The 26480-nt window shown below is 36.7% G+C and overlaps 1 protein-coding gene across 1 annotated transcript in view; it reads right to left on the bottom strand.

Annotated features, from left to right (window-relative positions):
• Nucleotides 1-766: 766 nt before the first annotated feature.
• Nucleotides 767-26480, bottom strand: part of LOC107560735 (semaphorin-3aa-like) — a 34509-nt gene continuing 8795 nt past the window's right edge. The window contains exons 2-17 of the mRNA XM_016244991.1: nt 20342-20502; nt 19170-19232; nt 13760-13879; nt 13081-13174; nt 12869-12988; nt 10706-10848; nt 10451-10565; nt 10027-10096; nt 8120-8264; nt 7606-7825; nt 6955-7046; nt 6713-6754; nt 6469-6626; nt 4800-4867; nt 4256-4401; nt 767-3155 (exon numbers count right to left, since the gene is read on the bottom strand). Coding sequence (XP_016100477.1) covers nt 2424-3155; nt 4256-4401; nt 4800-4867; nt 6469-6626; nt 6713-6754; nt 6955-7046; nt 7606-7825; nt 8120-8264; nt 10027-10096; nt 10451-10565; nt 10706-10848; nt 12869-12988; nt 13081-13174; nt 13760-13879; nt 19170-19232; nt 20342-20502 — 2489 coding nt within the window. The 3' untranslated portion in view covers nt 767-2423. The remainder of the gene's footprint in view (nt 3156-4255; nt 4402-4799; nt 4868-6468; nt 6627-6712; nt 6755-6954; nt 7047-7605; nt 7826-8119; nt 8265-10026; nt 10097-10450; nt 10566-10705; nt 10849-12868; nt 12989-13080; nt 13175-13759; nt 13880-19169; nt 19233-20341; nt 20503-26480) is intronic.

The following is a 26480-nucleotide window of genomic DNA, read 5'->3' on the forward strand; positions in this document are numbered from 1 at the left end:
TTTTATTTAATTTCTTTATTTTTAAAATGTCTATAAATAGTATTTATAAAGTTTTAGCTTTTAGTTTTGGATGTGTTTTTAGTTGTTTTAATACTATAATTGATTGCTTCTGTTGTCCTCATTTGTAAGTCGCTTTGGATAAAAGCGTCTGCTAAATGACTAAATAAAAAAATAAATATATTTAGATATTAGTTTATGTGCCAAAAGAACCTTCAGTAAATGCCCGTTCAAGACACACACACACACTAGATCTTTTTTGGAATGAAATATTAGTTAGTCATGTTGGCATGCATTGGTTATATTTATTTCATTTTCAGTCCCTTTCCCATGGGCATATCTGAGACACTCTGCAAAGGTCAAGTCCAGCTTGGACTAATCAAGCTTCCATCAGGCAACAGGTATTTTAGGAAAACATCTGACTAAATAACTAACAAATGTGTAGCTGAAATTAACAGCAGCTGGAATTTGCTGCAACAATATCAGATTTGTATCACAATACACACCAGTTCCCCTGTGTTGCATGCCTCCAAGCTCAGGTTTTGAAAACTTGCCAATGCCCCAAAAGTTAACTACTTATTGCGACTATTTAAAAAAAAAAATGAGACTGTAAACTACATGATGTGATAACTTCACCTGTCACCAAACACAATATGAGAGTCAACAACATTCACAGATAGACTACATGTGTCCTCCAAATGCTGCCAAAAACACATCAAAGAATATATACAAATAATCCACCCACGACCACCCTGAAATTATAGAGGAAATATTTATTTAGACAACCAAATGCATGCCAGAAACACCAATTTTACATAACTGACAGCTCCCTTCTCCTCCCTTGTTGCACCATCCAGCTCCAAATCAACTCCATCTGGGTCAGGGAGTGGACGGGAGCGCCATCTGGTGGAAATACCTCAGTATTGCATTGAAATGAAAATTTTGCCGACCAGTGGGGGGAAACCTGTATGTGTGAAAAGACTATAGACCTATAATACATAGAAAGGGACAGGGTATGTCTAGATGCAAATGGCAAAAATATTCACATCTCGTACATCTTGCATGGCACAGAAATGACCTCTCGCATGACACAATGACAATAAAAAATAAAGATGCACAAAGGCAGAATTCACATGCAATGTGTTCTCCACGGCATCTAATCTGTCCTAACCCACACATTTTTTTTAGGGAGATTCACAGCTAATCATTGGAGATGATTTAATATTTCTCGTTAGTTTTGCACGATGAAGTTAAAACAAGACCTAAAGATAAGCTATAAGACAGAAAAAAGAAAGAACGGCCGAAATTTAGAAAGCATGTAAAACTGAATTAAAAGAATACAGATCTGCAAACACTCAACAAGAATCTGAGCCTAAAACAAATAATTGGTCCGCCTATGTGAATCATGGCCCATCAGACACATTTACAACTGAATAGAAAAAATAATATCAAAAATAAATGCAACCCTTTGAACAATAAACAATAACCAGCAATAAATAATCAAGTGGTGTTCTGCTGTATATATATATGTACATATACTAGAGTCACTCAGCATTCAGCCTAACATAGACTGATTTAGCAAATCAAAGACGCGAACGTATGAAATATGAGTAATAATAATTTAGAAATACACTACAGACATTATGGAAATATCTAAAAACATCTTTCAAAAGACGTTCTATCATTTTTACGCAACCGACATTTAAAACGATCATCTAGACGGCTGTAATCGGCAGATAGTTCAACTATGCGACTGGCTTGGAAGAGCTTATTCATTCAACTCATGCACGTTGTATTTGAAACCTACATTTTGGCAGAAATGGTCACCACAGTTATTGACTGTTTTTAGTCAGTCAGGCCCACTTGATTATCTGAAACATAATTAACACGAACATCAAAACTGATCTGAGGATCAGAGGTTAGACAAGCTGTTACTAAGGCATGCCTTAATTTCACCTTTGACCAATTGTGTCCATAATTACTTACTGTTGTTCTATGTACAGTACAATGCTTGCTTATATATTACAGTCTTTACAAATCTAAGCAACTGGCTTCCAGTTTTCCAGGTGCCCAATTCACTCCACCATGTCTTTTTTTCATATGTTGTCATTTCGACAAAAGAGTTCTTCTTCTTTTTCCATTGGCACTATCCCATCGTATCGCAAAGGATTTTTGGCAAATGACCGCCGCACATCCTCTGATGAAAACATCACGTGTATGACGTCGGATCTGTAACACTAGGAGTGTAAAAGGTCTTTGCTGTCACATCACAATGACAAAGTCAATGTGCTTTCCCCGGTGAACAAGAGACGTGAGCAGGATTCACCGTTTTTGAGTTTTGTGCTATCGATTATGCACGCTTGTCTGTTGTATGAGTGACTGATGCAGATGTTTACAAGTGTCTGTTGAGTGTGCGTGAGTGTATCTCACACGCTGCGCGGTGGTCTCTGCTGTTCGTGGGTCCTGCGGTTGCGCCCCCTCTTGTTCTCCTGAAGCTGTTTCCATTTGGCTGTGTTAGGAGGTCCTCTTTGTGGGGTCTGGGTACCTCTTTTTCCCTGGTTAGATTGTGCTCTTTGGTTCTCAGGAGCACTTTGTATCTTCTGCATGCTTTGAGTGTCTGGTTTGATGCTTTGGCTCTCCGTGCTCACTGTACTTCCCGGGATTTGACTTCTTTGCAAACCTGTGGACTTTGGGAGAATCTGAGCAGTTGGGTTGTTCGGCACTTTTGGTGTGTTTTGCACCCTCTGCGTTGGGTTCTGCAAACTCTGAGCCGTCCTTTGAGAGGTCTTATCTGTTTTTGTCCCGACGCTAGCTATGGGGTTGACTTTGGGGGTTTTCTTTCCCTTTGGCTTCTTCTCTCGCTTCCAAACGCGCTCGCAGAACTCATCCACACTGTTGAGGTCTGGGTGCTCCAGCAGGCTCATGAAATCCCGGTACCAGAGTTTGTGTTTAGGGGAAGGATCCTTATCGTTGGCGCCTGCTCGGAGCAGCAGCTCGCCCACGCGCTGAGATGGGATGACCTGAAGATTAATACGCCGCAGGGGCTGGATGAAGCCGTGCTCGATGGCGTGGCAGTGGTACACTCCCGAATCGGCCTGGGTTAGACTTCGGATCAGCAGACCCTGGCCTGTAAGACTCAGCCTTTCATCAATCACAATCTGACATGGAGAAAAACAGATTGAGTTTATTAACACTTTTTCATAGATTTTGACCTCAAAAACGGTCCCAGACCAGAACGTAACTGCTGATGTTACATCTGGGGCGCAAGGAAAACTACAGCACAGTTGGGGGATTTTCTTACACAGCGGGAAGGCTGAAATCTGACCATTATTACATTAACATAATGACCGTCTGGGGTGAGGTGTTACTTTAGCACAATTTCTTGCCTGATCATATCTGAAAAAAAAACACAGCTGGTGTATGTAATGGTGGGTGGTAAGGGGGTCATTATGTCATATCCTGTTCAATAAAATACCTTAAAATACCCTAATTTAGTAGTAATAACATTCCCCTTCTTTTTTGTAAAAAAGCAACATTTTACTTAGTGCTGATTACAATAAAGCTGAAGTCTGTCATATTTTTTGCTATTAAAAATGTATCTATTTAACTATAACTATTATAATATCTCAGTGTATTTATAAAAATAAACATTAAAATATTTGTATGATTTTTGTTTAAAATTCCATTTTGTGTACAATAAATTTATTTTAATTTATAAATAATTATGATCATTTGTTTCAGAATTGTAAAGAAACTTTATTTGAAAAAAAAAATTTCAATTTAAAAATCATTAACTTTTGATCAATTTAATGCATCCTTGTTATTGTATAACCAATAGTGTGAGTTTAGGGTGGTGCTACTGTACCTGTTTGGCCAAACAATGGAATACTGATGCGATTCCATGCATGTTTGGCAAAGCTTATGACACAGAAATTACATTTGTAATATGAAAATTAAAAATGCTCTTTCTGCATTCATAAAAAATGACTGCTACTTTGGACAGATTAAACAGAATATCAGTAATATTTAAATGAATTCAAAACAGTGTTAGACTGTTAAAACCGTTAAGACTGACAACTGATCTAATGTGTGAAGAATCTGGTAACTGACCACATCAAGAAAACTGAGAAAACGGTTCAAATACATTTTGTCATTTATATTCTTTGCAGTCCTGCATGGATTTTGATCACAATGACAGCATGTCATTTAAGTGCATGTTTTGCTGACCTATGTTATTTATAAGTTTGTGTGTGTGTACCTCATGTTTACGCTCATCATTGGGTCTCTGTAGCTGCCAGTAGATTAGAGCTCTCTGAGACTTCGGGCTGCATTCCAGAAACATGCTGCTGTTCTCTACGCCATACACACTTCTCTCCTCCACACTGCTGTATCCTTCCAGATCATCTAACACACACACACAAACACACACAAGGAGGTAATGTTCAGTACTGAAATAGAACGGTGTATCAGTGGCGCCTACACAAGTGAAAGATTATAATGCATCAGTCCTTCTCAAATGTTCAGGCATGCTGATTTAATTCTAATGTGTTATTGATTGTCTGTATTAACATTTAGTTACAGGACGTTGCTTTTGAGGTGCAAATTTTAGTAGATCACAATTGCACAATATTCAAAACATTATTACATTATTATTACAGAAGAGATGTAATGAATGGTCCATGCTGTATTATAGATCTATTTTTTTCTTGAAATGAGGTGACTTGAAACAACTGTGTATGTCCTCATGTTGGTTTAGGCAACTAATTCATTATGTCTGATCAGAAATAAATACATATCCTTACCATTGTGGTTCAGATCAGAGCACTGGGAAAGAGGATCCCCATTTCTGATGTCCTGACGCCTCGTTCTCCTGTTAAATAAAAAGATTGGATTAGACACATGTAATGTAGATCTTTGCACCCTAGTATTTAGTTTAGTATTTGCAACACTACTTCTCTCAGGCCACTAGAGGGCACTGTTGGTTCAATCAAACAACTACATTGTACCATATTGTCATACAGATTTAAGGATGATGTGAGATTTATATGGTAAAATACTTTAGCTTTATACAACAATAATTAAACCTCTGCGGCACTTTCAACTTTGCCCAACACAGCAACACTGACTCATCCAATGCGGAGAAACTGTTTGTCCACATAAAGCCAGAAAGGGAAATAATTCCATGTGGTTCTGTGGTTCACATCACACTTTTAGGTGTACGCAGGAAAGAATGTGCTTAATGTGTTGGTGCCCTAGTTTTAATTCAAAAACATGATTCATGGAGAGATCTTTCATGATGTTCATTATTGAATTCCAAACCTCACAACCTTCAAATATCTTGTAATAACAGCTCTGCAAGTCATTCTCAGCTAAAAGGGTCTTTCAGTCTCTATCAGAAGAGTTTTGTTCCATTTTAAGAGAGCAGCTTCACCTCTTAAATGCTAACATGGGCCAGGGACTTTGCCAAGGCCGGCACTCTTATCCATTCACAAATGCACTGAAAGACTGAGAAGATTTCCTGTGCCTGACTGAAAGCATTCAGGATCTGGTGTAAAGAATGAGGTTTAGCTGCAGTAGATCTTAGGGAACGATAAGTGAAATATGAAAACTTGCTGAGATTCTCGTGTTTGAAACACCCTCTTTGTCATTTTTCATGATCTGTCATTTTCTTTTCCTGTTCTGTTCTTGTATTTCAGTGCATAGCTCTCTGTGTCTTCTCATTTCTCTAACATGTTTCGCTAAGGCGTGCACACACACACACATTCCTCGACTCTGGCTGTCTCGGCACGTGCAGGAGGTGCGGTAAGGACGTCTGTTTTGCATTTTAGGAACACTGAAAATATTTGGAGTGGTGTGGACCATCCTAGTGTGTGGACCATAAGGGTCTGTCAAGACCAAAGCCATGGCCCTCTTCTTCCTCTGTGAAGGTGTAGCTGGCAAAGCATGCAGAGTGTGTGTGTGCGTTAACAGTGGGTACGTGGCATGTTGTGAGCATGTGTTTATAGCGTGTTTAAAAGCAGCCTGAAATACTTGGATCCAGGTGTTTGTGCTTGTCGACGCATGTGTGTTGAGATGCAGAATTTGTAGTGCACTAAACACCTGAACAGTGAATATGGTGCCATAATTTGTGTTAATATGTAATTGACTTAAAGGAATAGTTCACCCAAAATAGTTTTGTCGTTTACTCTCCTAAATATTTTGAAAAATGCTTTTTTGTCCATACAATGAAAGTCAATGGGGTCCAAAATAACTCCACTGGATAAAAACGGTTATTTAAATATTTTCTTTCATGTTTCACAGAAGAAAAGAAAGCCATATAGGTTTGGAACAACATGAGGCTGAGTAAATAATGCCAGAACTTTTATTTGTGGGTGAACTGTCCCTTTAAGAATATGTAATTTGATCCATATTACAAAATAAATCTACCACAATGTTAAAGAATAAAATAATCCTCATCAAATATGTACTTACCTCTTAGCAGTCGGAAAATATCGAGAGCACTCTGTCCCGTCCCAGGCACAATACGGATCTCTTGCCAGGCAGCACTCGGCACAGGCCTTCCCGTAGACCTCACAGCGGTGTAGGGGCATCTGGGAAATCCCTAAATCTGACCCGAGATACAGCTGTTGCTGTTGACAGATGAACATATAAGTCAATTAGGACATGGTTTGCTCTCTGCTAATGGCTGGTGAAGAGTAATATCAAGCAGACGTACTTGTTTAGTGGAGAGCTCCATGGCAGTAATAGGTGTTGGCTCCTAGAAGGGAAAACAGAACAGAAGTTTAATCTCATTTTAAGATCCGAGGATTTTTTTTGATGACATACTGTGGCCGTGCAGACAGATTTATGGGGGAGCAATTAAATGTACTAAGGTGAAAATTATAGTTGGAGGATTTCGATTCCAATAGCAAGCAGAAACGCACAGCTCTCTGGGTAATGAACAGTTGGCACTCATACCCTGAACACCGTCATCTCTTCCAGCACCACTTCCTCCAGATCATGCCAGCTTTCCCTGGGAATGGTCACCACCTTCAGCACAGTTCCTAAATCTGATTTAAGATTAGAATTGTTTTAATATTCATAATTTGTACAATATTTCTTAGTTATTGTAACAGTAATTTTTTTTCTCATGCACCAATAAAATAAATTAGTAAATAATATGAGTTGAAATTACATGAAAGTGGATAAAAAATGACAGTTTTTAATTTTTGTGTGAAACTCTTCAAAATAATTCTAAAAGGGTTTTTTAAAACCATTTTTGGTTTCCAAGCAATCTTTCTGTAAACATTTCTTTTTTTTTCTTTGTGTGAAGGACAACTACAAAAAAATAAAAATAAAAAATTTAATTGATGAACCCGAATTCCTATATAAATGTGATATATGTGGAAATAGATATATGTAGAACTAGAAAACTCAAGTAAAAAATCCATATCCTTATCCTGTAAATCACAAGCAACTGGAAAAGTCATAGAGCCTTCAAACATATTTGTGGAGAATAAGTCAAAAAGGTTGTGAACAGCTGCTTTAAGAAGTGTAAAAGTGGAGTGATTTCTTGGCTTTATACAGCAGTTATATTTCTGTATTGACGTGCTGGTTGGTTTTACCAACCTGTGCCGATGAACATGACATCGTACTGGCCGTCCTCAGCTTCCACACGATCTACCACCAGCTGAGTGAACTGGTACTCCACGTTCGTGCGCACCACAATGGGCTTCCCACCCATGGGCTGCACAGGGTTATTCATGGCTGGGTGCAAGCGTGCAAATGTAATTACATCATCAGGAAGGTCTTTAGTTGAGTCAAAGCCTCCGAACGTTTTGCTGGGACACTATGGTGGGTAAAGGAGGGGATATTAGGGTTAAAAAAATCTCATTGATGCACAAGTTCAAGTTTCAATGTCACACTCTGAATAATGTAGTGTGGTTTTAGTTATTTTAGTATGGGAGGATGATTTTTAGACAAATTTAGTTCTAAATGTGCAAGCAAACAGTTAGTTCAAAAAAGAACAGTATATTACCTGTTGGAAAAATAATGCAATGAAGTATTTTAACAAAAGTGCACATATATGAAGCTGTAGTTTGTCAGTTTTGTGATAATGCCAGATATATTGGCCAGTACTCACTGTGCCAGGACGGGGGTATGGCACTCTGCCCTGAAAGGGAACCCACTGGTAGTTTGGCCCATCCCTGTGGGCATATGGACCTAGAAATACCCTTCGGATGTCTGCCATACTATACATGCATATAGCCGATCCACGGAAGATATTACTGAGGATAGAAGATGGGAGAACGGAGGCTAAATCATTGATAGAACACAAAATATTTTGACATTTTGTGTACATTTTTTCTTGAAGTGTATATATCAAAAGTAAATGATCCATTTCAATTATTTTAATTTAACAAGAATTTTGGGCAGGACAAATGTGTGGATTTTTTTGGATCAGGATTTGACAAAATAGATTGAAAAGTCTTTATCAAAATAAATGAAAAATAAGAGGGCTTGGCAACGTCATCTGAGTTTTTACATTTTGATGAAAGATCATGAAGACAAATTTAATATATGCACAAATGTATCACAAACAAAAAGAGCAGAAACGTGTGTTAAGAAAGTTAATAGGGTTGATTTTGATTTCATGTGCTGTATAAAATTAGCATTTGTATTGCTGTGTATATGTGTGTATCCAAGCACTTATTCCCCCTAAACAGCCATGAGAACAAACACACTGTGGTGATCAGCCCATTGCATTTGTAAAATGTTAATTAGCGAGAAAATCAATTAACCACAGGGCACATGAATAAACTAATTCCCCATCACTCAGTCAGGGTCCCAGACATAAAAATGCACACACACATACATGTGCTTACACACTCCAACACACTTACCCAGATAAAGCACGAGATAAAATACTGATCCATCACCCCAGTGTTCAGGCCTCATTAAGTGGCAATATTAAATGCAAGTCCCTAGAATGCACTTCTGTTCATCTCAGAAACAGGGCACTTAGAAAACCAATTAAAGCAGTCTAATTCTTTAAAGCCCGTAATTGAATTTTCAAGTGTTGTGTTCCTTGCATACATTAAGAAATCAGTGAGGTGGGAACACATGAACAGGATGTGCGGGTTTGGACGACCGCCGCTTTCGCCTCTCGCTTTTTGACAGTGATTAATCATGATATGTTTGTCCTCTTCCTCATCTCGTGTTTACATGCACGCACACCTCCGTACACACACAGTGTGCTCATCCTTCATCTTAAAAGTCTTTTCTTCTTTTGAACATCGTTTATCTGCTTTTGTTACTGCCTTCACCCCTCCCCAACCCTCTGCTCCTCGCCAGCAGGCTCAGAGAAGAGGGTGTCTGGCTGGGGAGTGAGATTCAGGTTACCACCTTAATCATATTTCCTCTGAGCTGTGCTGAGCCGAAGCTGAATGGGGAAACAGGTAAGAGAGGGCAGAGACCAGGATAAGGAGGAAATTCCCATCCAGAGTGCAGCGATGTGAAGCGCCTGTCTGAGTCTAACCAGATTACTGCACCGCAAAGCTTCTAAAGGGCCAAACATATCACACATCACAAAATCACTGCCATCTCATAAAAGAGAAGAGAAAGAAGGAAGAAAGGATAGGATAAAGGAAGAAAAGAAAAGAAGGCATAAAAAAGGAAAGGTAAGGAAAATAATATAGAAATTAAGGAAGGAAGGAAGGATAAAAAGAATATGGGAAAGGAAAGGAATAGTATGGAAAAACAAAAAAATAAGGAAGGACACAGGAAGAAAATAAAGAATAACAGTAAAAAAAAGCAAAGAAAGGAAAGGAAAAGAAAAGGAAGGTGAGGCAAGGGAAGGGAAGGGAAGGGAAGGGAAGGGAAGGGAAGGGAAGGAAAGGAAAGAAGGTAGTAAGGAATAAGGAAGGACACACAAAGAAAAGAAAGGAGAACAGTAAAAAAACAAAGAAAGGAAAGGAAAGAGTCCTCTGCAACTTCTCTTAAAATGTTTAATATGCTTAATTGTATGTTTTTTAAGTATGTCTGTATTACCTGGATGTAGTAAACACAGCATAGATCACTGGATTCTTTGGGTCTTTAGCACTCATCAGAAACACATCCTCTGGCAGTGAAATAAAGAAACATTTGGAGTTATTATTAAAAGTGGATAAATACACCTTAAACTCTATTGACATCTGGAATGTTTCAATGGAAGTTTATGGGCCAACTGTTGCAAGTTTGCCCCATAAACTTCCATGTTTTTTACAGCTTGAGGGATGAGTAGAAATAGTTTCCAGTGGTGACAGTATACCATGGATGCTGTGGACTTAACTATTTCATGCATTTCCCACAAGATTTCTTTAAAGATGCATTTCTGACTTTATATTAAAAATAACTGTTCGCACAATTGGTGGCTGACTAAATACATTTTTGCCCCACTGTATGTTCAGACTAAACGTTCATAGAAATTTCTTACGCAGTTCATCAAAATGTGTGTCTATTCCACTGAGGCCGGGAACTGAGCAAGTCAGCTTGGCTTTCAAAAAGGTTGTCCATTTGTTCACGAGACTCCTATGTCCACCCATGTCATTCTGGAGAAAATGCAAGCAGATTAGTCACATCTTCTTTAAAAACCACATAAAGCTTTGAATACTGACATTATTATGTTAATACTGTGTGTCCAAATGCACTGGAAAATGTGCATGATTTATGTTTCTGTATGTGATGATACCTTACACAGTTGTCCTATCCTGGAGATAGTAGCTTTGCCTGTATGTTCACCATCCATGGCGTTCTCTTTGAAGAACAGGAAGATCTTGTCATCTTCAGGATTATCGCTCTCTGGGATCAGGTGTATTCCTAGAAACCTGGGCTCTGGAATACACATAACGCATCAGAACTTCAATTTCCATAAGACTGAAAGAAGATACAGAAGAAATTGAGTTGTTTAAAATCAGCATTTTGGGAAGTTCAAACCCACAGAAATGACCGCACACTTCATTGAATCCCTTTTAGCTGTTCCAAAATGAGCTGAGACCTCAGTATTGCCAGTTACAGGGGGATCACTCTTACCCAGCCGTGACCGCTCTCTCTTGCAGAAACAAAATGTAACACGCCCCCCACCCACGTGGGCGGCACACGCTTAAAGCAACATGCAGTGCTGCATTACGGCCCAACAGACCCAACATGATATGAAGCTTAAACAGCGGAACGAACATTTACCAAAGTGAGATCCGTTCATGCACTGTGAGTGTGTATGTGTCCATGGAGACGGCAATGAAACAGTGTCGCCCATGTCATTCAATACACCGACTGTTTCCCAAAGACATTAAACTTGTTCCAGCCAAACTTTCGAATGTTTGCTCTGTAAAGGCTGATACTCTTTGAAGTGCGGGAAGAATAACCATCAACAGCCATCGGCTTCATTGTCTGAAGATAGCGAGAGGCCTTCTATTGATAAGGCTTGATAGAATATCCATGTGACTAATCCTCCAAACGACACTGACTCTTTTGTGCGAGACAGCTTTCAGAGCGGGCAAAATAGAACTATCGTCCGATGTATCCGTGGTAACAGACGACGAGGATTAAGGTGAGATGAGCGTTTTCAAAAGCACATTTCTTCACATAGGAGGGTATTGATGGCATGGACTCTGACCCTGTGTGAGGACTGAAACGAGAGCCACTCACAGGAACAGCTGAGACAGGATTAACTTCATGGGAAAACACTGACTGACTCTCCTATCTTGATATTGACCTTTTGTGTTCCATAAATCTGCAAAAATGCAGGCGGGATGTTAGAGGAAACACTCAACACCCCGGCTGAGCTAATCTCTCCTGCAGACATTCACAAAGAGGCTCTTTCTTTCTCTCACACAGATACGGGCACATACACATTAATGTGAAGGGACATAAACTTGTGCACACAAAAGAAAACCCATAAATGTACATTTCACACATTTGCTCTTGGCAGACGCATGCTTAGCAAAGTAACATATACTGTGTGATGATTTCACCAGGCAGCTAAGGATAGAAATTGAGTGCTAGGATGAAAATCATAAAGGGTCTATAAAACACATGGACAGACACTTATGCAAGCATATGTCTATACAAAGGGTCTTTCTGAACTCCTTAAAAATACAGACGGAGACAATATTTCAACTAGGAGTGGGCAGCATGACTAATATCTCATATCACAGTATGAGGTAGAAGTAGAATTAACTGTTGTGCCTCTCCAAACAATACACATTAATGAATAACTCAGCGGTTTTGAAAAAATCAGTAAAATAAATTAATCTGTGACTCGCTCATAGACAGTCACTTGATATGTTCCTGAATTAATCAGCATTTTTGAACAAACTAGTTGAATGAATGATCCAATCAATGCTCATTCCTGAACAAATCAGTCTTTCTGACAAATTGGTTGAATAAATGACTCAGTGACTCGCTCATAAAGACAAATACTTAATTTGTTCTTGAATGAATCAGCATTTTTAACAATTTTATTGAATGATTAAGTGACCCCCACATAAAGACAGTCACTTGATTAATTCCTGAATGAATCAGCATTTTTGACAAATCCGTTGAATAAATGATTCAGCAAATCCCTCATAAAGACAGTCACTTGATCCATTTGACTGAATGATTTAATCACCTGCTCACAAAGACAGTCACTTGATTCATTCCTAAATAAATCAGAATTGTTTAAAAAATGAGTTAAATTAATAATTCAGTTACCCATAAAGACTCACTCATTGAATGAATCTGGTGAAAGAATGATTCAGTGATTTACTCAAAGAGTCACTTGATTCATATCATGGTGTGCATTTCTATCTCAATGTAAACGTGTATATATTCAATAACCAGCCCTAAGGTGTTCAGAATACAGCATTTTTACCATTCAGCCATCTAGAATCATGCTGCTCAGTTCTGATTGGATGATGTGACCCAAGTGTTCGGAAAATGGCAAAGTCTCGTCCCATGAAGTCTGCTGATATTCCAGAATACAGTTCGCCATCTGACAAATAAATAAGAGCATGAAATCTCCAATCAGTTAACACTGATTCTAAATCTTTAAAACCAAAACAACACCATCTCTGACTAACTCACCAATCAGGAGAGATGAGGACTGCATCTTTGGATCATACGGACTTTTCCCACGTCCGTTCTCAAAGTAGTTGGCATCCAGTCTGAAGATGTTGTCCTGAGCAAAAGGATAATGAATTAACCAACCACAGCAAGGCATGAATAGTAAACAGATGAGGTAATGGAGAGGTGAATGTCAAAAAGGTGCCAGTGAGTCTCTCAATATTCAAAAAGTAGTCAAAAAGATGCTGTTTTTGAAGAAAAACATTAATAGAAACCTACTTTAGATTTGGATCTCCAAACTCACAGAAAAAAAAACAGCACTCAATTTATCTTTTATTATGTTCAGTGCGCTCAGGCCATGATTAATCAAATCTTGAAATTCACTGACATTTTTCCACCATGTAAAGGCCATCTCATTTCCCACAGTTGAGGCACTTCTAAATAACACACTCGTGCTTTGTGACGCTCTCATTTTCTACTTCACTGGGCCAAAATTGTTAACAGGGTAGACATTAGCAGCAGATAGCCACCATTCATTTCCTTTTCATTACTTTATAAATGTTTTGGTGAATGTGCCTTGGCGATATTGTATGTATGCGCATGAGCGCGTGAGTATGTTTTAGTGCCATTGCTTTCCTGAGATTGAACTGGACTAAGAGAATTAATTTGATCAATTATTAATATCGAGTGTGTTGTGTACCTCTGCTCGCTTGCCTATCTCCAGGTAAGAACAGATAGGATGGAAAGCTCCGGTGCCACATATGTAAATATGCGTCTGGTTATACGGCTGCAGCACACGCACAAAGTTTGAGCATTCTTTCTGAAAAAGACAACATAAAACTTATCTGTTAACCAAGATAATATAAAACATGCCTATTAAAAATATATTGTAAATAAAATTGTATTTATTATATTTTTAATAATAAAATTAATTATTAAATATTTGTATTTAATAATAATAATAATAATAATACAATAAAAAAACACAGATTTAGTGATCAGAACTTGGCTATGGAACATTAAGCAACCACCCAGAACACCTTATCAACTTACTTTTGCCTAAGCAAGAACCACACACATTTTCTTCTAAAAATGTGAAAATAGTTTGTAAATATCATAATTTCTCACTTTCAGACTCTCTGGTTCTGTATAACTCCTCTAATGCAGTTATTTTACATTTATGATTCATGATGAAATACTGCACATACATTTTGAGAACATCTAAATTGACACAAGATCTGCAATAAATAGGTAAATTAGACATTTAAAATCTATGTAAGCCTAATATTTAAGCTTTTAGTGTCATTAAAAAGCCTTTGAGTTCCCGCCGGTTGAGTGATGACGATCCCACCTGTTTTATCCATCTCAATATCCTGTCAGCCAACTCTCATTAGCGCTGAAAGTGTGTGTGTCTGGTTTTGATGAAAGGTAAATGTATAGCACATGTCTTAAGGCCATCTGAATGAGTTGGCGAGAGCCGATGAGTGAATTGTTTCATGTGAATGAATGCTCTTTAACTCTCTTTCATTTGCAAGATATGTGAGGACCAGGTTCAACAATAATAAACCGACATGTTATAAACACACTGCATGAACAAACACACACCTATGCGCACGCACACACCTTTCCACAGCTATTGAGAAAATAAAGCAGGTCCATCTGTGTAAACACTGATGGTCTCGGCCCGATGTGTGCCGTCTGAATGAGAGTTGTCATTTAAGAGCACAGGAAAGGGTGTTGCCATCTCTGTGTGTTTTCACCACAAAAAGACACATACACACACATGTGTGTGAAGAACGCCAAACAGAAGAATAGATAAATGCAGGCCTGTTTCCCTCGATTACATCCAGTTCAGTTCAGTTTGAACAAGCTATTCAAAGCAGATAATAAATGCTTGTATAAGGCTCAGATTTTCTGCCAACATGTTCAGTTTTCTTACAAATCCAGTGACCTCAATCACCTGCAACTGCCATACGGCAGCCAATCAGATCGCTGCTTCACACATATGTGTGACCCATCTTGGTCAACCCACACAAAGGCACTTTAGTGTGTCAATGTAATGGCTTTTCCAAACTAAAGGAGATGTGTGTATTTCTAACATAATCATTCCACGTGCGCTATAAAATTCATCCCTTACTGCACCAAGCGGAATGTTTTAAGTTTCCCATGGCCGGTATTGTTTTTAAGGCCCTCGCCTGCGCCGATAGAGCCAAGTGTGATGTTCACGTGAGAGAGAGGTGGCTGAACTGGCACTCGAAGTTTACTATGTATACAAACCTCAAGTTGTAATAACTGGGTGGTGTACTGTAATTACAGTGTAACTATTTTGTAATTAGACACATATAACCCTGCTGTTTTATCTTCAAGGTCCATAAAGAAGCAGCCAAAGCTGCGAAGCAGAAAAGTGAGTGTGCCTTCGTAAGCGTGAGAGATATATGATACCCTTTCAGATAAGATAAGCGAAGAGTGTTGGGGATTACGATTTAGAAACATCTCTAATTACGTACAATACTAACAACACAGTAGTGACTAATTTCATTCACACATGAGTGAAGTCATGAAAAGATAATAACAGTATAGGGGTTGTCAATGTCAAATCTAATGCACAGTTTTTAAAAAAGTGCAGCTACTGTAGATTAGCCTGCATCAATCTGGCAAATTTAAAATATATTACCAGGGTTGTACATGATTATTTAACAGAAATTAAAATATTCAGAACTTCACTGTAACATCAGTGCAATTTTAATTTCTTGATAACAGAACAGATGATTTTAAAATAGTAATGCTGTAATGTGTCATTAACTGATGAAAACAGCTTCATCACAGTGATTTGTGTTCCCTTTGGACCTTTTCTCCTTTTAATTAATCTTCTCGCAGCCAGTGTCATGGGTTGAACTGTTACATGAAAAAATATGATAAATTCAGTGACTTACTTTAATTTGAATAAGAATACTTCACATTTATTCTAGTGCAGTCAAATCGATTAATTGTGATTAATCGCATACAAAATAAAACCTTGAATATATATATGTGTTTGTGTTTATATACATTTTCATATTTATATATGTAAATATTTCTTAAATATTTATATTTAAAAATTTATATACATATATATATATATATATATACACAGCACACACATATATTATATGTAAACACAAGCTTTTATTGTGGATACAATTAATCACAATTAATCGATTTGACAGCACTAATTTATTCATAATTCATAATATGATTTAATAAAGATGACTCAACCCCTGAGTAGATTTCACAGATTTAAGTATGAAATGACAAAGTAACTACATTTAAGGATATTTTAAAAAACTAAACAAAAAAAAACAAGTGACTTAATGTGACAAAAAGTAAAAGCAAATTAGTAAATCAGCAAATAGCAAATAAACCTAGATCCTTTATAAAATGAATAATAAATAAAATATTAAATAAATAAATACATATTTCACAAAGAATGCTGAGGAAGTAAAAATATTTATGGAACTATAATGATTCAAAAGTGCCAATATGTGGACATCACACTATTACAGTTGATTCATAAACATACATAAGATATATTTAAGACCATTTACACAGCTAATATTTGTGATTCACTGCATAACGTTGTTACACAGTACACAGTTGTCAACTACAGCAACTAGCAGCCAGGAGTATACTGACCCACACTCAGCATTTTTATACAGTGTTTCACTATCATAAGTATTTATGAAGTGAAGTGAATCTCACTAATTCTTTGTAAATGATGTATTTATTGTAAATATATAGTACTGCGACTTGAATGAACAGCTATGAAGGGTGCTGCTGAGATATTTAACCCTCATCTCACATGAATCACCCAGAGTTTCGACGAGCAGCGAGGCAGTTGTACCAGCTGTCGTTCTGGACTTGTTTTTGCCTCGGCTGGCCAAGCCAAATGTGAGAATGAAGAGATTTATGGTTGCAGAGAGGGAAATGCGCTGGTAATACCCTAATCAAGCATTCACGCCCGCTCGCTAGCAGCTTTCAACAACTCTGTCTCCAGAACAAACATTTTCACAGCACGCAAACACCATTATTCTGAGCTGGTGAATTTGTGTGTATGTAACGCCAGATAAACCCTTCACACCCAGTGCCAAAAGCTATGCTTCTTTCAGGATGCATGTGGTAAACATGTGATTCATGCACCTCATTGCAATATCAGGTGACTTTATTTAAGGGTGTATGTCTCAGAAGTAGGTCTGGTGAGTTATCTGTAATAATCCTGCTCCCCTTCTGCCCCCCATCTCAGCGGGAACCCAGCCGTGAAATTACCATCAGATACAACACACACACACGTACAGAGCGAGTGAGAGCCGGGTTGATAAATAAACCATTTCTGTTTTACAGAAGGGCCAAGGGTTGCTGGATCCAAACACATAATATAAACTCTCGAGAGGAACAGAAGAGCGTGTGCACCAGCAAAACTCCTTTGCTAAATGCAACCGTGATCAATCAACCCAAAATGCACACGCAACATACACACATACACATATAGTAAAGGTTCTTTAATGAACCCTTTTCTTATCATGAATCATTTTTCATGTCCATGGTGCTTTAGAAAACCATCAAGAACCATGTTAATGGTGCTTTAGAGATGAAAAAACTCTTGATAGTTTTTTCAGATCAGTGTATTGGTTATAGCTACACAAAAAAAATGAATACAATTTTCTCTTTGAAATCTATGGAAGCCCATTTCCACCAATGAATAAAAAATTAAATTAAATATATATCTTTATCTCACAAATCTGACTTTTCTTCTCAGAATTTTGTGATAAACTCACAATTGTGAGTTATAAAGTCAGAATAGCAGAATTTAAACTCACTATTGCGTTATAAAAAAAGTCACAAATGTGAGATATAAACTTGCAATTCTGATAAAAAAAGTCAGAATTGCGAGATGTAAACTTGCAATTGCGAAAAAAGTCAGAATTGTAACCTTTTTGAATTGTGACCAAATGACCTTTTTTAATTTTTTATTCAGTGGCAGAAACGGGCTTCCATAAAAATCGCTACACACTAATTTTTGGTTCTACAAAGAACCATTCAGTCAAAGGTTCTTTAAAGAACAATCTCTTTCTTACCTTTTTATAATCTAAAGAACCTTCTTTCGCCACAAAGAACCTTTTGTGAAACAGCACGGTTCTTCAGATGTTAAAGGTTCTTTATGGAACCATTTAGATAAAAAGGCTCTTCTATGGCATCGTGAAGCACCTTCATTTTTAAGAGTGTAGTAAATCTGACAAACAATTACATAGAAATGGCGAGTAACTCATTGAATTAAACATTACATTTTGAAGTAGAAAAAATGTATAGCACTTTTTGTACAAATAAAAATAGTTTTTGTAAAACGTCCCTAAAAAACCTTTGGAAAAAATCGTTTTTTACAGTGGGCCTAGATGAAATCTGCAAACTTTTCAGCCAATTTGTCTGCTGCTTTTGGTAAATTCAGGGAAATATTTTTTCCATTATTTATACATTGTGGTCAGTTGAAAAAGTCTCTCACCAAGACTACATTTAATTAAAAAAAATACAGTAAAACCATTAATATTATAAAGTATTATCACAACTTAACAGAACTGTTCTCTATTTTAATATATTTTAAAATGTAATTTATTTCTGTCATCGCAAAGCTACATTTTCAGCAGTCATTACTAGTCAGTCTTCGGGGTTATATTAACCTTGATAAATCATTCTGGTTGATGATTTGGTGCTCAAGAAACATTTATAATATTATCAATGTTAAAAAGAGTTGCTTAATATTTGTGTGAAAACCATAATACATTTTTATCAAGATTATTTTATGAACAAAGTTCTAAAGCATCTAACAGCATTTACTTGAAACTGATTTTTTTAAACAGTGAAAAGTCCTTATTGTCACTTCTGATCAATTGCTGAATAAAAGTATTCCTTTCTTTCTTTCTTTCTTTCTTTCTTTCTTTCAAAAAAAAAAAACTTTTAAATGGTAGTGTAAATTTGAATATTTCTGAAGTGAGTCACATACCCTAAATATACCCAAAAGATCAATATAGTTTGATGCACTTCTGATTTCAAAGGAAGTTTGCTTGTCGCCCCACACTTACCCCAAGGTCTTTTCCAGCCCACTTGCATTCATCGCGTTTGGAAGGTGTGGCAGGCCAGGCGATCTATAAAACAAGGAAAGAGAGAAGGTGTGAGAATGTGTGCGGAGCGAACACAGTGAACTGCAAATGACTGACTAAGGCTCTCGGCATGAAACCTGGCTGTAAAATAATCAACGACTGCTGCCTGCCGTCCTTCTGTCACCTCCATCTGTGACGACGATGAAGACAGAGGATACAAACTACCATTCCTCTTATCCAGGGAGCACGAGATACATACACACACACATACATAGGCCTACAAAGCGTTTTTTTATTCTGTGTTATCTTCCTCTAAGACCTGCTAAGGTATTCTGTCTGCGAAAGTAATTTGCTTAATTGCGATAATTGGCCAAGTTCTTATCTTTAAACGATGGCATTGCATGATTTCTGTGTGTGTTCAATAAAAGCCAGCTTTAACCCTTACGAGGATCGAATATAAAGCAAATGGTCTGCAGCCTCCAGGACAAAGAAAGAATAAAAGCATGAAAAAGAAAGAGGAAACCAAAGTAATGGAATCCAGAGAGAGAAAGAAAGAAAGAAAGAGCGATTGAGAGAGATAGAAAGCGAAGCATTACGCTGCAGATATGATCAGGGAATGAAAAACAGAGGGAGGCAGGCTGAGATCAAATGGGCAGATGGAAAGAAGGAGAAAGTGATTGCAGATCTGGGTTGTGCAGCTAATAAGAGTGAGATGGACGTCTCTGATGATCCTGGGTTTCTCCGACACACTTCATAAAATCCCTCACCGATCATTCTTGCTAAATGCAGACAGAGGGAAACAGCATGAATTACCATTCACAACATATTTTACTGCTAAAATGTGACATGTTTCCAAGGTAAGCAGGATATTCAGCTTGAAAAATGGAAGGGCGCAGTTTGATTTGATCATGAAAAATTGAGTTTCTATATCAAGCTGAATGCAAGTTTGCTTTAAAAAAAATTCAATTTATCATGATTTATCAAAATCATTTTAATCACGATTAACACCCTGTGCGGCCTAAGTGACATGGTGTTCGAGGAAGATTTTGACTAGTTAATTTGAATATGAAGACTCTTCAAATAGCATGCAATATGAATCGCTCATAATAAGACCAGGAACATACATTCATCTACGCTAATGTTAAGGCAAGCACCTGTTTGACGTCTCTGTTGATGTTGACCAGGTCAAAAGAGAAGACGTGATCCTCTGCTCCAACAAGTAATCTTCCTCTCTCCTCATCCATCAGGAACGTGTCGTAGCCTGAACTGTTTGCCAAGCCAGTGAAAGTCACTAGATTACTGGATTCCAGCATTTCTGAAGGACAGAACAAAAAAAGAAGCCATACATAACTTAGAACTCATTTGCTAATTTGCTTTATAAAACAGTAAACAGAAAGAAGCTCGTGTCAGGTTAGAAGAAAGTCCAACAAGTATGCTCATAAATGTTATTTATACATACATACATACAGGTAGGTACCAAAAGGTATTTTATTTATTGTTATTAATGTTATTTATTTTTTATGTTTATTTATTTATAATTACAAATTTAAATATGCATCTATTTATTTAAATTATAAATATTTCAAAATAACAGTTGAAATAATTTTTTTGTTTCAGGTTAGCAGAAAACTTAATAAGTAGGTCCCATAATTTATTGCTGATAACGCTATATACAGTGGTGTGAAAAGAATCTTTTAAGTGAGACAAATATGCAAAAAATAAAAAAAACAGGACGGGGGCAAAAACCTTTTCACGGCACTGTACCTTCATATAATATTCATTCATTCATTTACTTATGTTTAAAATAATTTTAAATAATACATTGCTGATATTGTTACATATTTTTATATAATATTTATTTATTTACATTTTAAATTTTTAAATAAATTTAAATAATTTTAAATAATACATTTTAAAATATAAACTTAATATAATACATATTTGTTTTATATATAAATGACAATAAACTAAAATATTTTAAAAAATATATATTTATTTAAATGTTTTCAGACACCTATTTTGAAAGTTATTTGTTGCACTTTCTGCATCTTTGAAAAACAACACTAATCATGTGTTTAGTTACAATTTCTTTAAAACCACCTTGGTGGTTAGTGGACCACAACTGTATCTTTTCAACCATAGCATGAAAATTGCTGAGGAAAACACTGCATGATCGAATCACAAGGACCAAATCAAGTGTATGACCAGCTGACCCACATAATCATTTATCTTAACACATGGCTGAATAACCAAAATTGTGTGTGTGTGTATGTGTACTGGGTTTGAGGTAGTATCAGAACAGGTCTTAAACATGTTGGTGTATACAGCTTATTTAATAGTTCTTATTGCACTTTGGCACTTACATATACATTGCATAGTCTATATAAAGCCAGAGGGCCTGATTTAGCATTTGTGTGTATAAAAACACTGCAACATCATAATACAAGAATCTGATCTACTAATGTAGTTCGCTGAGTACATCTTTCAACACCAGCACTAAAAGCCTCCTTTAAACTTATTTGCACAATAATTCTGAGTAAATTACTTGCAATACACCCGTGAAGCGACCACACGCAGTTTGTTAGATTGCACAAGACAAAATTAGTACCGCTTTATTTGGAATCCTAGTAACTCGGGTCAAAGGAATAGCTAATCAAGCAAAAACTGCTGTTGTTATGGCAGATACAGCCAAAGAAACTATCTGTTCAACCAGACACTGTGAAAATATAATGACCTGAGGCGCAAAATCTGCCAAATTTGTCCCTCTCTCAGTGAGCAAGGAAACAAGGTTGGATAAAAGTAAGAGAAGGCTGAAGGGAAAGAAAAGTGAAGAGGAGATGAAGTGAGAATGATAAGGAAGAGATGGAAAAGAGCTTGCAGGAGCCACCGGCCAGAACATCTGCTCATGTGAGAGGGTGAGGTCAGCATCTCTGCAACGTTTCTGTAACACGCACACGAATCATAATCAACAGTGACACGCAAAGACTGCAGCTCCTCTCCAGAGCCCAGATCAATCCTCTCCTATAGTAGCCATCTGCGTTTCTCGCCGCTAAGATTCTGGACATCTGTGTGGTTGTGGGAGAGTGAGAGTGCGAGCAAGGGAAAGCGTTAAGGAGAAACAGACCACCCTTCCTTTGCCTGTGTCAATAACGCTGCATATCAAACGTAGAACAGCGTTCCCGCAGGACCGAATGCAGAACGGGCATGTATCAGTCTGTCCGTTCCTGCTTCTAACACGAGAGTTTCATTAAGCGATCGCAAGCAATATCCAGATATATAAACAGATGCCAGGCCTGTCTGACAGACTCCGGCTGAGTCAGAATATTGAGCAAGTTTTCTTTTATGTAAGAAGATACACACAGAAGGGTCGTTTGTCACCTTGAATGGGTTTATTTAAACAATATCACATGGGGAAAAGATCTATATCAGCACTTCTATATAGACAAATTTTATTGGTTAACTTGCACTACTGTTTAAAAGTTGTTGTTTTTTTGAAAGAAAAGAAATAAAGAAAAGAAATACTTCAAGTGATCAAAAATGATAGTATGAGTCTATTTAAAATACATGATCTTTGTTTGAACTTTCTATTCTTCAAAGAAACCTGAAAAAAATGTTTTCAACATTGATAATAATAAGAAATATTTGCACAACATATTAGCATATTAAAATGATTTCTGAAGGATCATGTGACACTGACGACTGGAGTAATGATGCTGAAAATGTAGCTTTTCCATCACAAGCAATGAATTAAATGTTAAAATGTATTAAAATAGAAAACAGCTATTTTCAATTGTAATAATATTTCACAACATTACTGTTTTTACAGTTTTTTAATCAATCAAATGCAGCCTTGGTGAGCAAAAGAGACTTCTTTGGAAAACATAAAATATTTTACCAACCCCAAACTTATGAAAGGTTGCAAAACAAATAACTATCAAGATATCAAATTAAGAAATTGATTCTTGGGGTCAAAAATGTATAATAAAGTTCGCTAAACCGTGTACAAAAATATTTGACAGCAGAATGTCATAACTGACTAATCAAAATCAAGCATCCCAGAGAACTGTTTAATTAATGACAAGCAAACTTTGGTAAGATACAAAGCACTGCATATTCAGAAATCTATCTATATACTGGTGCTTTAAAGAACCCAGAACCCATTCAACTGATACGAAGAACATGAAGAACATTATATCATGAAGAACCATATAATCAACTCAAGAAGCCTATACAGTAAATCAAGGTTCTTGAGTAGAAGAACCACCATTAAAGAATCTAAAGGAATATCTGCCCGGTGCTGCTACTGGCTAACACATTTAATAAGAAATATTAATAGTCAAAAGTAGATTGTATTCAGGAAATAAAAGAAAGCCACACTGATTCCTTCTTACCAGACTTCAGGGGAGGCCTGAGAGAACATAAGAGGACATCCTGGAAAGAGACTTCATCTCATCTTTCTTTTCTTTTTTCACTCCCCTGACTTTATTATTCTCACTCATCTAGTCTTTGCATCGCTCCATGTGCCAAACATTCTTATTCTTAGCCTCTTTTTTCTCTGCCAGTGTCTGTATTACTGCCGTTAGGTGAACTTCTCCAAAGCCTCACTCTCCTGCCATTCTGGCTCAAGATCTGACGGCCACGTCTGGCAGTTTCACTATTCCCCTGCTCAAAGTGAGTGACTGGTGCTTGAACTCTGAAGACCAGGCACTTTTTTTCTTAAAAATGCCTTGGCAAGACCATCACAAAAGGTTGCCGTCATATGATCCGTGATCACACAAACACACACACTTTACCCGGAGATACATCAACCTGGATAGGAGCTTAGAGTAAATGGAGTGTGAGATTTAAAAAAGGAAGATTAACAAATGTCTCTCGCTCTTTCTCAGTCTCTCTCTGTCCTGCAGACTGAGAACTGTGCTGTCAACTCTACATATATCATAGAAAAGCCTCTCATACACTTGATTTATACACTGCAACGTTTTCATCCATAAACCTCTGTTTCCAATAGTTGGTACATGAAAACTAAAAACCAATACTAAACAAAACTACAAATGCACAATTGAAAGTTCTAAACTTAGGACTGAAAATTAAACACTTATTAGCATGCATATTACTAGCATTATTGGCTGTTTATTACTACTTATAATGCACATTTTAATGTCTTAAATGCAAAAACAATAACAACAACAACAAGGGCTTGGTTAAAACGGGTTTAAAATAAAGGGGAAAAATGAATATATATATATATATTTATATGAAAAGTTCATTTGCAAAAGCAGATAACTAAAAAAATCATGTTTTTCATTGTGCATTCCAAATTAATCTCAATCAAACTGCAGTTGGAGAAACAGTTTATTTTGATTAGATAAAAAATAACCAAAAAATACAGCTAACTAACACAATAAAACACAATAAAAACAAAAAAAATTTTTTTTTTTGCAAATAAACTCTTCATATATATATATATATATATATATATATACATATTCCTTTTTTAATTAAAATAAAATATGAAACAAAAATGTATAAAGATTAAATATAAAAACTTACAACTCAGGAAATATATGTAGAAAAATGTAAATATAAATTATAAAAATATACAAATATAAAACAACCTCAACCTCACTAATCAATTAGTTGACCAATTAGGTGACACATGCCTAAAATAAAAGTCGATTAAAGGACAAAAATGTAAAAGCAGTGTGTCCAACACAACCCACATGACTTAAGAGTGAACAGACCAGTGTTTAGGAAGTGAAAATGAGTGCAAAACTAATAATACACAAAGGACAAAAAGCAGTTTTGGATTTTGGTGAGGGTGTACAGTTATGTATCTGTGTGTGTGTGTTTGAGAGATGGGGAAATGTGTGTGCATGCTGCTGCCACTGTGCTTTAGCTCTGCCTCGGGCTACCAGCCGCCCCAGGAGAGTGAGGGAAGTGAGGAAAGAAGGAATAAAAAGTGAAAGAGTGCTGCAGATGGTTTTGGGCGCTACCTGTTTATTTAAGCCAGAACAATGGCGTGCTTCAAAACACACGTCGTCGAACGTGACACAGTTTTGGCAAAAGTCCTCCTTCTCTCTGTTCTCTCAATGGGCTAAGTGTGTGGTTCTTTCTTGTCGGTTTTGTGCTTGAGAGAACTTAGATTTTAGAAACAGAGATTTGCTTAACACGCTGTTTCGCATATTGCTTCAAGCTCTGGGATATGAATAAGCCCGTAGTTTCGCTTTGACTTGCTCTCGCATGCAAACGGCCGCAGGTTTTGGTAAGTTTCCCCAGTAACCGTGCTGGATCCGTCTGTTGGATTGACAGCTGAGTGCGGGATGACATTTAATTCCACTGACACCAACAACAACAGGAAACTTAATCACTGTCTCAAATTTCTTTATGCACATTAGTTTTAATAAAAGACGCCTCTGTATGAACTGATTTATGTCACGGCCAACTGGCTCAAATTTCCATTCACAAAGCCAAACGGTGAGGAAAAGACTGATGTCTGCTTTTTTTGCAAGATGCATGTGGCGGTTATAAAGATGAATTTGTTTAGCTTAAAGGAATAATTTAACCAAAAATGAACATTGTGTCATTATTTACTCAACCTCATGTACTGTATGAATTTTTAAAAGAATTTCCTGGCAACTCTTTTCCATGTAAATGAGGACTGGGAATGTCAATCTTGACAAAGACAAAAAAATATCTTAAAAGTACACAAAAAAAGTACTTCTACCCAAAATTCTGAAGGTTAATGAAGACACAGAACAGTTTGTATGAGTCTTTATTCACAAATAAACATTGGCTTGCTTATGAAAGTTCATAAGAAAGTAGTGATGTCTAATTTTACTTCTGAGTCAAATTCTTTGCAATTCACTCATTTTACACTCATTTATCTGATTCACCAAAACAGTCTGAATGATTCATTCATTCACTGACTCAATGATTCAGTCACAGTGTTTAACAGCCCATTACATCTTGGTTTGTTTATCACACAAAGTTTTTGTTTGACTGCATATAGTACAGTACATATAGACTTGGAATAAAGTGTAAGTTCCAAATGGATAACCTTATAACAATTTTATGGTGCATTTTTGCTATTTGCGAATCTTGAATGATTTAATTTATCAATTTTAATTGCATTGCAAACTATTCAAAATATCTTTCACAAAAGAAAAACTAAATCATACAGGATTGGAGCAACATAAAGCTAAGAAAATAATCACAAGAATTCAACATTTTCTCTGAACTATCCTTTTAAAATGATCTCTTTGCAGTTTCTTTTAAATAAAATACAGCGGTTTT

The sequence above is a fragment of the Sinocyclocheilus grahami genome, unplaced genomic scaffold (assembly GCF_001515645.1).
Source record: "Sinocyclocheilus grahami isolate Dianchi unplaced genomic scaffold, SAMN03320097.WGS_v1.1 scaffold740.1, whole genome shotgun sequence".
NCBI lineage: Eukaryota > Metazoa > Chordata > Actinopteri > Cypriniformes > Cyprinidae > Sinocyclocheilus > Sinocyclocheilus grahami.